The sequence below is a fragment of the Apodemus sylvaticus genome, chromosome 13, assembly GCF_947179515.1.
Source record: "Apodemus sylvaticus chromosome 13, mApoSyl1.1, whole genome shotgun sequence".
NCBI classification, from domain to species: domain Eukaryota; kingdom Metazoa; phylum Chordata; class Mammalia; order Rodentia; family Muridae; genus Apodemus; species Apodemus sylvaticus.
In genome coordinates this window covers 507,501-526,231 of record NC_067484.1, presented here as the reverse complement: position 1 = coordinate 526,231, position 18,731 = coordinate 507,501, and the positions used below count along the sequence as shown (strand labels likewise).

The window sequence follows — 18,731 nt, the reverse complement described above, 5'->3', positions numbered from 1 at the left end:
AAGTGGATGTTGAGGGTTTTCTTATCTTTATACCTTCTCTTCTCGTAACAAGTCTGTCTGTCTCCATAAAGTGTTCATGAAGGGACAAAGAGCTGAAAGCTCAAAATAAATATCGCGAAAAAGTCAGTGCTGGTGTCAAATGACAGAGATGGCTTTCACTTTTTCATCTCTTGTTCATCAAAAAACAATGCATTGGAAGTCTGATATCACATAGTAGGCAATACTATTATGAATCTTTACTAAGTATCTAATATTGGCCCAAACGTAAGAGAAAAGAGAAGCAGAAAAGAAAAGAGGAACACACCAATACCAAAAGCAGGAAATGGCTTTCTCCAGTACTTTGTAACTAGACCCAAGCCCTTTCTTTAAATGTTGTGGCTCCTTCATCCTACAGGTCACAGTCTTTGCCTCTGGCCTGTCTCCATGGTCACCTACCCCACACTAACACAGTGCTGCACACAGGGAAGCAGCATAGAATATGCCCCCAAGAAATGCCAAAGAGGAAAGTGAGCACTGCTATTCTCATAAAACCCATCAAAAACTGGACCAGGCACAGCCCCTTCAGTAAGGTGCTCCCAGGACACCTGCTTGAGAACATTAAAACATATAAAGATAAGGGATATGCTAAGCTATATGGAAAGGGGAGGCAGAAAAAAAGTAAGAGGGGTAAAAGCTGTTGGAGTTCTTTACCTAAGTGCTCAGCCTAGGAGAGGGGCCAGAGTTGCCCTGGAATCAACACAATTAGATCTCTCCCTATCTGAGAGGAAGTACTCAAGACTCCCATGTCCATCCGTAATGTCTTCTGATCATATTCCAAAGCACAAAGTATTGAGAAACATCCGGATAATTTAATACCGACCTAAATGAGGCTGCAAAGACACGTCAATTCCATCTACAGGGCACTGAGATGTTTGCCCTCATAGAATATACTGTGTTGCACGTGTTCCCAAGCCTGTGCTTGTGCACACACACACACACATGTGCATGCTACTCTTACCCCTCCCATTCACAGGTATGGATGCATCTTACTCCCACATAACCATATATAAGGGTGTGTGTGTGTCTGTGTGTGTGTGCATGTGTATGCACACATGTGTGCTTCTGTTACTCCCACCTCTCAGTCAATGGGGAAAAAAAGAATGATAAGCCACTAAAGGAAAGTTTGCTTTGAAAAGAACATTAAAAAAAAATGATGTTTCTAGAGGTAGCATAGAACACCAAAGACTTGTTTTCACTCTGTGGTTATTCTTTAATAGTATTTATCCTGTACTGCATTTTGTACTGCTTATTTTTAGGGTTATTGCTTCTACTTCACACATAAGACCTTGAGCACCAAATTTTTTATATCACAAAACCTCAAAAGTTTGATAAATTTTACCTTCTAAAATAAAAAAAGGAAATGTAGCTTGGAGTGGGTGTTCACACTGCAGTACCAGCACTGGCCAGACAATAAGGATCAGGAAATCCAAACCAGCCTTGGCTACATAGCAACTTTGTAGCCAACCTGAGACACCACTGCCCCTCACCCCACCCAACCCTGACCCACCCAGCCCCCACCCCACTCCATCTCAAAACAAAACAAGACTAAAAATGTCTAAATGTTGAGTTCTACTTTGCAAAACAAAGCAACTAGAACTCACACACCTGGGCAGGATGTAGAACTTACACATAAAAACCTCACAAAGTTTAAGAGCTTTTCTGTTTTAATCAATCAGTACAGGACTGTCTAAAGGCAGTGGTTTTCAACCTTCTAATGCTGTGACCTTTTAATATAGCACCTCTTATTGTGGTGACCCCCAACTATAAAATTATTTTCATTCCTACTTTATAAAAAATTTTGCTACTGTAAATTTTTATTTTTTTTACTCTTTCATACAATTATATCCCTAACTCAGTTTCCCTTCCCTCCTCTCCTCCAAGTCTCTCCCTGAACCTTCCTTCTCCCCTAGATCCATTCCTCCTCTACAGGCCTCCCAGGGATATTAACACAGCACAGTAAGTTGCAGAAAGACTAGTTACCTCCCTTCATTTTTAGGCTGGACAAGGCAACCGAGTAGAAGAAAAATGGTCCCAAGAACAGGTAAAAGAGTCAAAGACAATTTCCCACAAGAAGATCAACCTATACAAACCATAGCATACATGCATAGAGCCTAGGTCAGACCCCTGAAGGCTCCCTGATTGCCACTTCAGTCTCCCTGAGCACCTGATGAACCCTGGTTGTTGACTCTGGTTTTTCTTGTGTTCTTGACCCCTCTTCTGGCTCCTATGACCCCCATCTTCCTCAGAATTCCCTGAATCCAGTCTAATAATTGGCTGTGGGCTTCTGCATCTGTACCCATCAGTTGCTGGATGAAGACTTTCTGATGATGATTATGCTAGGCTTTAGGTTCTGGTCTATGAGTATAGCAGAATCATTTCATTGACTGTTCATGTTTGGTTCTATCCTGGGACTCTGGACTATCCAGTCTCTGCTCTTGGTCCTCAAGGCAGTGTCAGGGGTGAGCTTCCTCTTATAGCATGAGTCTCAAGATGGAGACTGATTGGCTGGCCACACCCACAAATTCAGTGCCACCTTACAGGTAGGATAAATCATATACTGAAACATTGTGGCTGGGTTGATGTCCCACTCCCACCACTGGAAGTTTTGCCTGGTTACAGAAGACAGCTCACTCAGGCTCTGTACCCCTAGGAGTCTTAGCCAGGGTCATCCTTGTAGGTTACTTAGAGTTTCTACTGCACTGGCTTTCTACCTCACCTTTGAAATGCCACCCAATTCCAGTTGTCTCTCCCAGTACCCTCCATCCTCCTTCCATCAGATCCTTCATGCTCCAGTCCATTTTTCCTTGTTATGAGCTGTAATATACATACCAGATATGCAGATTTCTTATATGCAACCCCTGTGAAAGCGCTGTTTGACTCCCCAAAGGGGTCGAGACCCTCAGGTTGAAAACCACCAGCCTAAGGTCTCATGTAAAACCCCCAGTGAGTTATTCTACATATAGCACAGAGACATTCATCTGATCGCTCTTAAAATCTGAATAACGGAATGCTTGTCCCATGCCATACTGGGTTTAGTACAAAGCATGAAAAACAAAGATTTATGATACTGTCATATCAGTACTTCAGAAATATAATTTCATAATATTACTAAAACATTTGGTGACCCACTCATTATTGATCTATGTCATAAATAAATATACCTGTATTTGTCCATCCAATCTCTATTTCTCTTTCTCTTACCTAACTCCCAGGCACTCTTCCAACCTCTGTCTTCAGGGAGCTGGGATCACAGGAACATCTCCCAACTTCTCATGGACACTCCTGCCACACATTTGTACACACTCACACAAACTCCCTGTCATTGTGTCATTGTGTGGTTGCTCTTTGGGATCACAAGTGCTACTGTGATCAATGACCAATAAACAGCTCCAAGTCTTTCCTATAATTTTCTTTTCCTTTGTTTCTCCAGACAAACAAGTTCAGTCTTGGCTGTCCTGGAACTTCCTCTCCTGACCAGGCTGGACTCAGACTCACAGAGAGCCACTGCCTCTGCCTCCAGAGCTCTGGGATTAAAGCATCAGGAGACTCATTACCCCCAACAGTCCATTGAAGCCACTAAGGGGACAGCAGAAAACAAGTGGCAATCACTGGCTACAACGAGGGTAGGCTAGGGGTATGGATTTGCTGTCCCTTTCTTTAGAGTCAGGTAGCAACCACCTAAGAAATAAGGATGCATACCTCATCTCTTAAAGACAGGAAGGCTGTTTAAGAAGTGCACTGAGTAATGAATTTAACTCATGCACTAGACACTATTGTAAGTAAACTGATGACATTTAAATTTGGCTTGAGACCTGGCAGAACTTATGAGATTAAAAACAAAGTCCACTGTTAATTTTATTTAGAGCTAATAGGCTCTGGAGTGAGACTGTTTCCAAAGAAATCTGATGTTTTATTCCAACCATTTTGAAAGAGAGGAAATCTTTAACTTTCCTACTATTTCTGGATGCAAACATGGCAGATGTTGATAGAGTGCACTTCACTAATCTTCTAATTACAGAATAAAAGAGATCAGAAGCCTTGGGGCAGGGAACTGAGGGCTTTCTTTGCATGATTTACATTCTAGTTAGTGACACTCTTTATGTCCTCGAATACGGTATCAATCCATAATTACAGGTGACCTTCTTAATCCAATATAGACATGACAAGACATACTAAGAACAGAAAAGTAACATTGCTTGTACAATATAAACAAGTTATAAAATTTAATGTGGGTCAGTATAGAGTACTTATCTCTCACATGAGAGGCCTCAGTCCAATCCTCAGGAAAAGAGAAAAAGAAAAAAAAATGTATATATATATATATATGTATGTATGTATGTATGTATGTATATAAGCAAAGGTCATGTATCTGATAGATATAAAATTTTTTATCATACCAATTTTATAAATGATTTTAAATTCTTTACAGAATATCCACAGGGAACAAAGTTACAATCCTCAGATTATGTCATGAGGTATCACTTTAAATTGGCTAATTACTATTTTCATGTGTAAACACTTGTGAGGGGAAAACCACACATTCTCTCCAAATATAAATGTGACCACTTGGCCACCTAATTAATAGCTGATGCCAAATAATAATGAAACTCTGTCTAAAATAACTGGCACAAAGCCAAAAGCAGACAAAGCAATTATATAAAATGGTTCATCAGAATACTAGAAAAGCCATGATTTAAATAGAAATAAATATAGGTTTTATTAGCATGAATGAAAAGAAAATTAGACCTTTTTCTTTAACATATTCCTTTAAATTCAAGTGTGATCTAACATCGCAGCCTCTAAATTAAGTTAACTTTTTCCTGTTTGAAGGCTTCTCTAACTTGGTGAAGGGAGGCTTTGAAAAATACACCTGGTAGACTGGAGAGCAAGCTGTTTGCAAACACATCATGCCAGATTTGAACACAGTATTTACTTAAAACTTAACTAAGCTGGTTATTTTCAGTTTGGATATCATAAAACAATTTTCAGTTTTATCTCTGTTGGTGATGTTTTGTTCATGATGGAATGTCTAGAAGACAAATTTTCTCAATAATGTTTTTTCTTCCTTTCCTTTTGAGGTATTTATAAAACCAAAAACAATTATTTCTAGGTACTTAATTCCACCCTCCAGGGCATGAAGTATGTCTGTTATCATACAGAACACCTAGATTGCTTTTAAACTCAATGATAATTAAGGAACATCAAAGTAAACCCAAGCTGTTTCACAGGGAACCTACCTGCACCTATCATCTTCTGGCTACTGAATGACAAATTTCTTGTCCCCTGGAGTTCCACCAAGAGTCCTTAGCTGATTTTTTTCCCCTCCCCTAAACAATAGAATGCTCTTTCTTAACATAGCCTTTACTCTTTTAGGGATCAGATAAGTCTAAGCTTTAAATGTAAACCACTGAAGGCAAAGAAAGCAAGGCCAGACACATGCAGCTACAGAAAACTTAAAAGCTCCTCCATGGCCAAGGCAAAAGAAGCAATTAGCAGAAGGAAAGATAACTCACAGAATGAAAGGAAAACATTTAAATTTCTGATATGACAGTAATATCCAAAATGTATAAAGAACTCCTAAAACTCAAAAACTAACAAAACCTATGTAATCCAATCTTAAAACGGACAAAATATCAAAAAGGGTCCTATGTCTACCTATCACACTCAACCCAAGAGAGCTGAGGCCAGAGGATAAATGGAAGCTACAGCTGGCTCAAGTCCATAACAGCTACTAGAGAGACTGAGGCAGAAGGATGAGAAATCCATGGGTCTAAAGCCAGCCTACGCAACTTCGTAAGATTTTGTCTTGAAATAAAACACAAAAGGAGCTGGACACACAGCTCGGTGGTAGAGTGATTATCTCAATGGCTGAGGTCCTAGATCTAATATCAGTACTGGTAGGTGGGAGGCTAAAAAGGAGCATCATTCCATCCCTAGATTTCAAGGCCAGTAGAGACAACAAAACCACAGAAGAGATATGTCACCTCACAGTTGTTATCACCATATTTATCATAAAATAACAGCAGGCATTGGTGACAACATGGACACACAAAATACAACACATAGATACTCTTGGCAAGAGCATAAAATGGTACAAATGTTATTAACCCCACCCCCAAAAAGGCAATTTCTCAAACTACAAAAGGCAGACTACCACATGGTATGATCCAGCAACCCTACGTCATAGTGTTATCCAGAAGGATGGAAAGAAGGAGGGAAAGAAACGCAGGGATAAAGTGAGACCACGTTTTGGGGTTTGGTTTTTGTTTGTCTGGTTTGTTGGTTTTGCTTTATTTTTGACAACATTCCAAAACTGAGAACAAGGAAAATATTATGTAAGTTGGACTTCATCAAAATTAAAATGATAGACAGTGTTAGGAATGTTTCTGAGGGCCACTGTTGCTCACTGTCACTAGTATTGAGTTAACATTTAACATGTAATAACATCTTGTCTGGAAAAAAACATTCTTAAACTTCTTTCAAAAAATTTTAAATTGTTTCAAAGGGCATCAAAAATATAAGAAGACAGCTCACTGAATGGGAGAAAGTATTTGCAAATCTTGAATCAGATAGAGGATTGTAACCACACCGTATCAACAGCTTTTATACCTCAACTATAAAAAGGCAATCTAGGGGAAGCGAATGCCTCAGCAGGTAAAGGTGTTTGCCACCAGGCTTGAAATCCTGAGTTCAACCCCTGAAACCCACATGGTAAAAGAGAGAGCCAACATGCAACACGGGACACATAGTCCTAACCTTTACCACATATGTATTTTTTAAGACCACAAGAGGTTTTTTTGGTTTTTGGTTTTGGTTTGTTTTTCTGAAGACAACTCAAATGGACAAAAAGAAGGCCACATGATCCAACAATTCTTCTTAAAGGTATACATCCAAGAGAAATAAAAACATCTGACACTCTCCCAAATAAAGTTCTCAGCAGCATTATGCATAATAGTAAAAAATCCATAAATTGATGATGCTAAAAGAAACCGTGTATCCATATAATGGGGTATTATTAATGTACATTTTAAAGGGTGATTACATGGTGGTATGTGAGGTATCTCACAATAAAGCAGTTAAAACTAAACCACTAGGACTTATATCACCAAGCAGTTGTGGGGAGGCAGCCATAGAGATTACCAAACTGGTTGTTTGGCTAATAGGAATGAGCAGGCAGTGTCACAAAGAGAAGGAAGCGTATGCACAGAAACGCTGTACCTGAAGCCATTATAGTGTATGCTCACTTTAAACTCTGCTTTCCAAGGCAGACATCCCCAAACACTGAGTGGGTCAAGATTAGACACCAGAACCAATGGCATTCATGGTGATTCCTGGCCTTCTCCTCAACAATGAGACTGAGCTGGGTGGCTAGTGAACCCCAGGGACCTGCCTGTCACTGCCTTCCCAGCCCTGAGAACAGCAGTGAAAGGTGCCATGCTGGCTGGCCCATTATACATGTTGGGGAGCAAGGTCAAGTCTTCATGCTCCTGTGGGAGGCGCTCTACCAACTGAGCTCTCTTCCAGCTCTGAGAGTTCATTATGATGTTTAAAATGAAATCTTTTCCACTCTACATATCCAAGTATTTGTCTTTATTATTATGTGAAAGTGACCTGTAATCATTCCTCTTCTCCTGCATATTACAGCAAGCATGAAAACACATGTATAAAAACCAGGTGATAGCCACACTGTACTATGGCAGCCACAGCAAAGCAGGAGCACAAGGAGATTCACGTGCTCCATTTTAAAACCAGATTTATAAAACATACAAATCCCTGTTAAAATATTTTTCACGATTTTGCAGTGAAATTGTAAAAATTATGAGAGGTAAGTAACATAATCATTCACATATCTTTATTCCATACAAAAATAGTTGTAATGCACCATAATAGTCATCAGAAATAACATTTTCCCCTCCGAGGTTAAAGGAGAAAAGAAGACTTTCATTCCTGTCGAAGGTATTCAATTTTCCCTCAAATGAAGTTTAGATGAAAACAATGGGACTGACAAGCTCCACAAGGCAGATCTTGGCAACTCTCAACTCCATCTATCTCCTTGGCTGGTTAAGCAACATTCCTTCACTAACTGTTGGTCTTCGCAATAACTCCTACAAAGCTCATTGCTGCCTCTGTCAGCCTATCCCCCATGTTGCACATTTATTCCTGGGATGCATATCAACATGTGGCACATGTCCTTGACATGCACAGAAGAGCTGCACCCCAGGACAGCAGCATGCACGACAATAGTCTCCACTCTTGCTTCTTTGTGGTTGCTGGGATGTAACGGAGAAATCTAATAACTGTGACAGTGGGGCCTTCCGGGTTCTCCTTGCCTTTGCAGACAGGAAAGCTGCACAGACGCTAATGAAAGGTTAAATGAATAGGGATAGCTGACAAGACATACAATAAAGAAGGAGCTTGGTAATCCACAGACACTGAGCAGAGATCCTTGGCTCAAGCAGAGAAAGGACAGCACATTGCCGAGTCACAATATTTAAAACAGCTTGCTATACATAGAGGCTTTGTGTCTGGGTACACGTCTGGCTTTGGACTAAGGGGAAAAAAGATACTAAAAAGGAATTTCAGTATGGGGCACTTTTGGCAAATGTTAAGGTCATAATAAGAGAAAAATGTTTTTGTGTGGGCTGTTACATCTCTGTACTAAACACACAAAGAGCAGGGACAGTGAACTCATGAACTCCAGGTCCAGGACAATACTGTACATTTTGATAAGTCTTAAATCCTGTATGTAGAAGACAGACTTGATGTGATTCTCACTGGTTACACACACACACACACACATGCAGTGACTCATTTAGCAGTTCCACATCCTGCCTTCCATGTGGAGGGATCCCTGATACTGGAGTTCTGGTCCTTAACTTGTGTAATCGGTTACACTTCAACTGAAACCAGCAAGTATCTTGGACTCTGTAAAACTGCCAGCAATTGCTATAAAGAACTTACGAGGCTGGCAATTTGTAAATTTCAAAACAAAGACCTTATAATTTCAAGGGGCTACAACTGTGAAAGCGCTTTAACCAGAACTCTTGGTTGCAAAGCTTAGCTTTGGCCTGTCTCCCCACACCTTCAAGGTTGTATTTCTGTAGGAACAAATCCTAAATCAGTAGACCAAAACAATTTAAATTACTGCTGGAAAAGTGAAAATGCTCCAGAATGTCTAAGAAACTGCAGTAAAAAGGACAAAATTTACATTGTCATATACATAATTTCTAAAGAAAATGGTACACTTCTGTTTTGGCAACAACTTTTAAAATGACATGTCTGTATTACTGCTCTTATGCATATTCATGAGTTAGAATATAGGCTCACAACAAATGGTAAAGGAATACTGAGAATGTGTTTTAAAACAAGGGAGGCTCTTTGAACACCCAAATTAAATTATAGCTGAACTTTTGAGTGGACTGAGGGTTCTAATAAGCAACAAATAAAGACTTTTATTGGCTAGCAACACAATGAGAGCTACTGTGCTAAGAAGACAAATCTGGGCAGTTTATATCCCTGGATATAAGATTTACTTAAATGGTAAATAAATGTCAAAGTAACATCCCTAAAAAGTAATATGTAAATAATGAAGATCAATCACCATCACTGATTATTTAATACAAACATATCACAAATGTTACTGGTCGGACTGATTAACAAATGCCAAACAGGAAGTAAGAAAACATTCAACTCTGATGTCTAAATGTAGCTTATTTACTGATTAAAAATATACCAAGTTTTAAAATGATTTGCCTTCTATGGTGACAACACAAAGCTTCCTTCTTTTGAAGGAAAGTTTTCTCCATAATCTGGAGTTGTATGCAGAACTACTTGGAAACATCATCCACAGGGAGAAGTAGCTGTCTCGTGACCTAGAGGAGGGTAGCGTGCTCCTCAGTGACTGGATGGGAAGCTGCTTTTAATGGCACCTGGAAGGTGGGCCTGACAACCTGAGAAGGGCTCCTTCAGCTGGCACACTGGCTACACAGTCTCAAACACTCAGAATGTTTGGTTGCACCTTACAGCAATCAAATCACCTACAAGGTAGTCCTAGAAAGCTTAGCTGATTCCTTAACTGTTTTCAATGGAAATTCTGTTGCTTTCACCACTGTGTGTATGTGTGTGTGTGTGTGTGTGTGTGTGTGTGTGTGTGTTCGTGTGTGTCATGTGTCACCTCCAAGCCTAAACTCTAAGCCAGTTATTGTGCAACATTCTAACTGCCAGAGTTCTTTTTTTAAAAACCATAAGTATATCTAATAAAATCATGAGGCTCCCTCTAGCTCTTTAGAGAGCTTACTAACCAGCTATACTATGTAACTCCTGACCAGCAAGAGATGTTGCAGGAGAACAGCCGTTTTCAACTCTGTTTCTTGTCAGGATGCAGATGGTAAATGAGACCATCTGCAGAGGAATTCAGAAAGCACCGCTCCTTTATACATTCATCACGTTAAGACTATTAATTGCTCCCAACCTAAGCTTTATGTACAAGGGCTCTATAGTGAAACTGTAACCTGTATCAACTATGCTCACCTTGTATAAAATGAATTTTAATCTCAAAAACCAACATGTAAGCATTTCAAAGAAACCCAACTTGTAACCCACTCTCAATTTTAAAAGCCTACCTTTAAATTTAAATAGGAAAACCTCAGAAGAGAGAATAACCTGATCTATGAACAGGGTGTCTGTGGAATTTATGTAAAACAAAGATACTGATGGTAATTCATAGAAAAAATCTTCATGCACCATAATAATTATACACAATCCTGTTAATGACTTTTTATTGTTTAATCTTTTCAGCAATTCAGTATTGAATATTTGGGAATTGTACTTATTTAGAAAACTATAAATAACATAGTTGCAATATGCCATTTATGTTTTGTCCGTCTTCCAATAGCCATAAAAGCCACTATTACCCTGGCAGGTCAGGCCAAGCAAGTGAGTGCGAGCATTGCTAAATCAAACTCTTCATCCTTGCTGAAGCCACCTTTCAAACATTTACAAAATATTTAAAATAGCCCTGAGTCTTAACTCTAAATTTAAAGTAAGGGAAACCGCTAGCTTCATCACCTACTTTGGACTCCCTTAATCTAGGAAATATTCCCAGGAACAACAAAAAAGAATAGCTCCCTCTCCTCTCCCACCCCCACCCCCCCTTTGTTTTTTGCCAATGTCCAATTTCTTCTTTTCTGAACAGCTGTATTATCCAACTTAAGTTGCTCTGCTAATTTCAGTCCCTCAAGGACTAATTTGGAAGGCAAATAAAATACAAGAAAAGATCAATTTGCTGGGAAAGATCAAATGAGAAAACTGTGGGGACAGCACCAGGTCAGCGCATGGAGAACTAAGCAGACCTGTTCTTCATTAACTGCAGCTCTCTGGGGACGTCACACACTACCTGTCCGTGGGCTTTATTGAACCATCTAACCTGCCCCTCTGTTCCATTCTTCTGGGCCCAAGTGAATCATATCCTGCTGCTGACAAGTTAGCAGGAGACTGCGGCTGCAACATGAAAGTACTTTTCTTTCTTGTCTAAATCAGGCAGATTTTTGAAATGACAACACAGCACTGACTCATGACATGGCAAGATGAAATGAGAGGTCTGGGCCGGTCTTGGAGCTCCGCAGATAAAAGTAATCAAATGACACTCATGGAATGCAAATTGGCATTCTTGACTGCAGCAATTGCACAACCAAGAAACATCCCTGACAGCAAGCAAGATTAGGACAAAATGTTATGTAAAGCACTGAACTCAGAAACTCTCACTTGAAATTTCAAACTGTAATACTTACATTTTAATATAGCAACAGTCAGCCCTGCTTTTTGCCTGCTCCTTTTTGTAATCACATATCCCTGCCTGACAGATAACTCACATGTCAGGCAGAAGAGGGTAAGTCAGGTATTAGCAATACACTACTACTATTAATATTTCCTCAATATTTTTAAAAGTCACATGAGTTTGGTTTTTACCCAAAGTTGTATATACAAACCCAACTTAATATTCACAGAGGATTAGGGGGTCAAGGCATTTCAGACATGCTTCCAGAAAGATCCTCTTCACAAAGTTCACATTCAGGTTTGCTAGCCCTTCCCTCAGGTGAAGACATTCCTATGCTTTGGTAAAGTAATTAGCAGTCTGGATTTTAAATCCACTGCTCTCCGGGAACAGAAAGAGTACCTACAACTCAGAACTTCATTAAAAGTGAACAAGTTTAAATGAAACGGCTACAAATATGATATAAAATACAGAGCCTTTAAGGGCTCACAAAGGATTCTCTTGTGGATGATTCCAAAGAGCGAAAGGAAGTTCTATCAAACTTACACAAGGCTTAGTCTAGAGGAAAAGTTCAGAGCAGAAACACTTAGTGTCAGAAATAAATTCCACCTAAAGCATGTGTGTCTGTGCACAAAACCATCTAAACGTGCAGAATAGAAAACGATGGGAGACAAATGGACTTAGCCACTGCTCAGTGATTAGTATATGGGAACAGCTCTGTTCACAAATAGTAACACTGGCCAGGGGAAGAAAAGGCATGCAACTGGCTTTTATAATGTTCTGTAAAATGCCGTTACAAGAAATTCTCCAGCTCTAAGCAGATATATTTCATATTTTGTTTTGATCCCTCACTTAAACACAGGATCCAACAACTACAAGTGTTCATGAAGTACTTAAAAATTAATAAAACAGGTCACTTTCTGCCACTATAATCCTGGGTACACAGGACTATTTTATGATGTCTTTTGTTCATCAGTTTTACAACAGCTTGACTCTAGGGTAAATGGGATGCATCATAAATCGCACGCTGCTTTCAAAACCTCTTTAATTTCTGTCAGCATTACTGTAACCGCAGTCCTAGGTGCATTTTGTACGTGTGTGTGTGTGTGTGTGTGTGTGTGTGTGTGTGTCTGAATTTGACAGTACCATCTCCTACATTCCAGTTGTGACTTTGATCTCTGAAACAAGAGATGTCACATCAGGGGAGAAGCCAGTCCTTCCAGGGGCTGTGCTGGAGTCTCCCTGTGCTGTGCCATCCTGTTTCCTCCACCACTTGGCACTTACAAGTAGTTGGGGTTTTGTTTGTTTGTTTGTTTGTTTGTTTTTTAATCTTTGCCTCATCCCACTGGAGATTCCGTCTAGTTTTATCCTGAGCTCCAACACCACTGTATTTCTTTTTTTAATTCTGCCCCCCTTTCACGTCTCAAATCCTTCCGTCCATTCGGCAAGTATGTAAACGCAGTGGGCCAGCTGCTTCAGAACCACACTTCAGGAAAGCACACACGTGTCTGTCTAGCAGGATATGACCGGCCGCGTCCGCGTCCTCCGCAGCCCTGCGGGCATCGCTGAGGTCCCCACGCAGGCCGCGCCTGGGCCCCCTGCACCCTCCCTCCCCCGTGCCCAGCCGCCGCTCGGGGCTCTGAACAGGCCGGCAAGTTGGGAAAGCTGCCGCGGGATCCAGCAGCCCCGTGTATCCCGGGTCCCCGCATCCCGCGCCCTCCCAGAGGGCACCAGGTCCCCAGAGTCCCCGACTGCCCGACGCTCACCTAAGGCTTGGGGAAGCCCTTGCTCCCGTCTGCCCACCCGCCCGCAGCCGCCTCAAAAACTTGGGGCCAAGTTGAGGGGTGGGGGTGGATTTTGGGAGCGCCGCCAACTGCCCGCCTACTCACGCCACCGTGCTAGAGGAGAACGTGGCCCGCCACGGCCCCGGGGTGTCCCGCCCGGCTCTGTCCCTACCCAGTGCAAATGCAAGTGGAGAGGAGGTGGAAACTTCTTACCATCTCAGCACGCTGGTCCTCAAGTGCAGCCCCTACCTCTTGGTCTCCTCTTAGCGGCCGCGCCCCTGGGCCGCCTCAGCTCTCCACTAAGACTGCTCCCTCCCTGCCTGTCCGGGCCGTGCTCGCTGCCCGCGCCACAACCCACCCGCCCACGCTAGTGCACTCTCGCCAAGGCCCCTCGGCGCTCAGGTGACTGATTTACACCCGCGCCCAGGGTCGGGCTCGCTCCCTCGAGCTCGGAGTTGTCCCGCTCCTCCCCGGGCCGAGGGAGAAAAAAAAAAGGGAATGGACTGTCCAGGAGCAGGGCTGCTGGCAAGGCAAAACCCGCAGTGCGCATGCGCCAAACCCGCAGTGCGCATGCGCCAAACCCGCAGTGCGCATGCGCCAAACCCGCAGTGCGCATGCGCCAAACCCGCAGTGCGCATGCGCCAAACCCGCAGTGCGCATGCGCCAAGCCCGCAGTGCGCATGCGCCAAGCCCGCAGTGCGCATGCGCCAAGCCCGCAGTGCGCATGCGCCAAGCCCGCAGTGCGCATGCGCCAAGCCCGCAGTGCGCATGCGCCAAGCCCGCAGTGCGCATGCGCCAAGCCCGCAGTGCGCATGCGCCAAGCCCGCAGTGCGCATGCGCCAAGCCCGCAGTGCGCATGCGCCAAGCCCGCAGTGCGCATGCGCCAAACCCGCAGTGCGCATGCGCCAAACCCGCAGTGCGCATGCGCCAAACCCGCAGTGCGCATGCGCCAAACCCGCAGTGCGCATGCGCCAAACCCGCAGTGCGCATGCGCCAAACCCGCAGTGCGCATGCGCCAAACCCGCAGTGCGCATGCGCCAAACCCGCAGTGCGCATGCGCCAAACCCGCAGTGCGCATGCGCCAAACCCGCAGTGCGCATGCGCCAAACCCGCAGTGCGCATGCGCCAAACCCGCAGTGCGCATGCGCCAAACCCGCAGTGCGCATGCGCCAAACCCGCAGTGCGCATGCGCCAAACCCGCAGTGCGCATGCGCCAAACCCGCAGTGCGCATGCGCCAAACCCGCAGTGCGCATGCGCCAAACCCGCAGTGCGCATGCGCCAAACCCGCAGTGCGCATGCGCCAAACCCGCAGTGCGCATGCGCCAAACCCGCAGTGCGCATGCGCCAAACCCGCAGTGCGCATGCGCCAAACCCGCAGTGCGCATGCGCCAAACCCGCAGTGCGCATGCGCCAAACCCGCAGTGCGCATGCGCCAAACCCGCAGTGCGCATGCGCCAAACCCGCAGTGCGCATGCGCCAAACCCGCAGTGCGCATGCGCCAAACCCGCAGTGCGCATGCGCCAAACCCGCAGTGCGCATGCGCCAAACCCGCAGTGCGCATGCGCCAAACCCGCAGTGCGCATGCGCCAAACCCGCAGTGCGCATGCGCCAAACCCGCAATGCGCATGCGCCAAACCCGCAATGCGCATGCGCCAAACCCGCAATGCGCATGCGCCAAACCCGCAATGCGCATGCGCCAAACCCGCAATGCGCATGCGCCAAACCCGCAATGCGCATGCGCCAAACCCGCAATGCGCATGCGCCAAACCCGCAATGCGCATGCGCAAAACCCGCAATGCGCATGCGCCAAACCCGCAATGCGCATGCGCCAAACCCGCAATGCGCATGCGCCAAACCCGCAATGCGCATGCGCAAAACCCGCAATGCGCATGCGCCAAACCCGCAATGCGCATGCGCAAAACCCGCAATGCGCATGCGCAAAACCCGCAATGCGCATGCGCAAAACCCGCAATGCGCATGCGCAAAACCCGCAATGCGCATGCGCCAAACCCGCAATGCGCATGCGCAAAACCCGCAATGCGCATGCGCAAAACCCGCAATGCGCATGCGCAAAACCCGCAATGCGCATGCGCAAAACCCGCAATGCGCATGCGCAAAACCCGCAATGCGCTGTGAAAACGTCTTCTCTCTGGCCTGTGCATGTAAAACCCCAGATTTCCCACCTGTCTCAGCCTCTCCTTTATATGTGCTCAGGCGTGTTTCCATCTATGAAGTGAAGATGGCGATGTGTGTGTGTAAGGATGGGGGAAGACGTGTGCTCTGTAGTGTCATGTGTGAAGTTCTGTGGTGTACGTGTGCTTGAGAGTGTCATGCTTATCAACCATGTGGGTTCCAGAGCCCACATTATGGAAAAAAATTACAAAAAAGCTGAACCCCAAGAGGAGAAAATCTCTGTTAATATCGGGTATCCTACTGAGAAGTCTTGAGAAACTGAGTTCTTGGCATCTCAGAAAGCAGGCTGACTTAAACACCTACCATTACAATGGCCAAAACAAAGGTACCACTCCTTGTCTACCGGGGTGGTAGATGAAAATCCATGCTGAGCCTCGGGAAAGGAAGCTGAGCTGGACTCTCCCACCAAAGAAACAACTACCTCCACAAGGCAAGTATGGGCATTCCATGGGGAGGAAGAGGTCCACCTCCCGATTTTCATCTGGCCTTGCTCCCATGTTTCAAGTTAATGTTTTAGCTCAGTGAAAGTAATTACCAGCCAGGCTCTGCAATCCATCATTCACCCTGGGCATTTCTGCTGATTCTTTCTTTGGTCTCTAGGACCCAAGAATCTCTTCTGTTGATCTGTAAGTGCAAAGGAAAGGTTTGGTTGTTACTAGTTTCTTGCTATTCTAAATTTCTGCCAAGTAATTAGACTAGAAAATGAACTATTTTCAAGTTTTTTAATTGAAGCTATGGGGGTTAGAGTAGTCATAACCTCTAACAAAAATAAGATTAAAACCATACATCTTTGATGCCCCTCCCCACACACACACACCTCTTCCAAGTAGAATGGACAAATGTAATCTGACTCTAGACAGTGAGCTCAGGGACTTGATCCAAATCACCCTCCTTCTAATTTAGGTCATTTGGCAAGAATACCTTAGTAAATTAGCAAACTGCATATAAATTTACAAAAGGTATTCCTATATCCTCATATCATCCAAAAGAAAAGCATTATTGGAATCCTCACTGCATAGACAATGAGTGGAAAGTTCAGAGGTTAGATGCACTATCCCCAGGAACACATTTCACAGGTTACAAAACAAATTTACCCACTCAAAACATTAGGCTTCTATACATCTTTCCAAGTAACTATAATACAGGACAGCTTACATGAGTTCTAACCAGGAGTAATATCCAAAATTGATTAGCTCTTTGGCGTTCATCACACAGTAGGCATTGTTTATTTTACATACTCCACTAAACTACAGACGTGACAAAGGCATTCTAAAATTCCCCCTTAATGCTGCCTACCATGCAAGTCTGTTTCCTTTACATAAGTACATTGATTAGCAATGTAAATACAAGTAAATATAATAAATTTATAGATACATATGTATGCATATAATATATAAAAGACCTATGTCGTAATAATCACAGTAATGGTAAGTTAAAATACATCAGTTTAAAACATTCTGTCTTTGGTGATCAGAAACCCTATGGATATAGGATCTGTGGCTATACACACTACCAATCTAAACATCAAATGGCTGTGTGTGACAGCTAGCTTGTTCAGACAATGCTTCATTTGACAATGGACCATGAGAACACGGTGGTCTCACAGACTGACATGAAGCAATTTTTATAAAATGATCTAATGTACACATAGTTGAAACAGAAAAAAAAAAAGAAACTGAAGGACAAGAAAACAAAGGCCTTATTGTTGGAGCAAAATATTGATGGTAAATTATCTGCTTACAAATAAATCTATGATTAAAAAGAAGAAGAAGAGAAACCAGAAAAACTACTACAGACACATTTGTGCCTGAGGAGGAGGCAGTCCTCAGAAGGGCTTGAGAGACGGTGCTAAGCAAATGGGCATCTTCATCTTGTCACACCCACGGACGACTTTCCAGGATGACAAGATATGATCCTGACATTGTTTAGACTTCAGCTCTTATATTAGCTTTTAATCAGAAAAAGGTTTTAAATGAAAAATGTCTTAACAGTCAAATAATCTTGTACAATGTATCCATATGTTAATCTAAGTATAAGATTCAAACATTTAAAAATAAGTTTTATAAAATGCAAAGATTCAGTAACTTGATTAATTACTAAAGAACTACCCAGTACTCCCAGAGCTCCGAGGGACTAAACCACCAACCAAAGACTACACATGGAGGGAGCCAGGGCTCCAGATGCATATGTAGCTGAGGATGGCTTGTTGGACACCAAAGGGAGAAGAGCCCTTGGTCCTGAGAAGGCGAGATGCCCTAGTATAGGGGAATGCCAGGACAGGGAAGAGGGAGTGTGTGGTTGGTGAGCAGGGGGAGGGGGGAAGGGTTAGGGAGTTTTGGGGGAAAGCAGAACCAGGAATGGGGACAACATTTGAAATGTAAATAAAGAATACAACTAATTAAAAAACCGATCTACGTGCAGAGAGCTTACAAAGTCTACAGTAGTTTGTTATAATGCCCCAGGTCCTCAAAGTCACACACCATTCACTCACCAACTCACCACGGCTTTAGGTTTGTAAACTCCACTCATACAAGTGCACCCTATGTATGCTTGATTTTCAGCATTTCTACTGTGTTCTTTTTGTATCTTTTCTGTGTTCAGATGTTTTTAAATATAAAAATATCTGTTCCGGTTGGCTACAATATGCAGAACAGAAATACGCTGTATAGTCTTGTGACTTAGGAGCAAGATAATGTATCACATAACCTTAAGGAATAGGCCACACCATCTAGGACTGTGAAGACTATTCAGTGATGTTCACATAATAATTCAATCTAAATGTCCTGGCATGTTCCTGAGGTTTAGCGACATGAGAGCACAAATAACACCACACCTCTCTTTGTCACTGAATGAAACCAAGGCACCAGGATCTACAAACAGAACAAGCAACATCTTCTTTGGTGTATAAAAATTAACTTCATCACACATACTATTTTTCTTA

General features: G+C 43.2%; 1 protein-coding gene across 4 annotated transcripts in view; it reads right to left on the bottom strand.

Annotated features, from left to right (window-relative positions):
* Window positions 1-18,731, bottom strand: part of LOC127663977 (ubiquitin-conjugating enzyme E2 pex4-like) — a 113,802-nt gene that overhangs the window by 75,754 nt on the left and 19,317 nt on the right. For 2 of the 4 annotated variants that reach the window (XM_052155828.1, XM_052155830.1), the window contains exon 2: window positions 16,326-16,414. The exons of 1 other annotated variant lie outside the window; for it this stretch is intronic. In XM_052155828.1, the coding sequence (XP_052011788.1) occupies window positions 16,326-16,349 (24 nt within the window). In that variant the 5' untranslated portion in view covers window positions 16,350-16,414. Of the gene's footprint in view, window positions 1-13,809; window positions 14,114-16,325; window positions 16,415-18,731 lie in introns of those variants that run through there. One more of the 4 variants, XM_052155829.1, reaches the window with a different exon arrangement.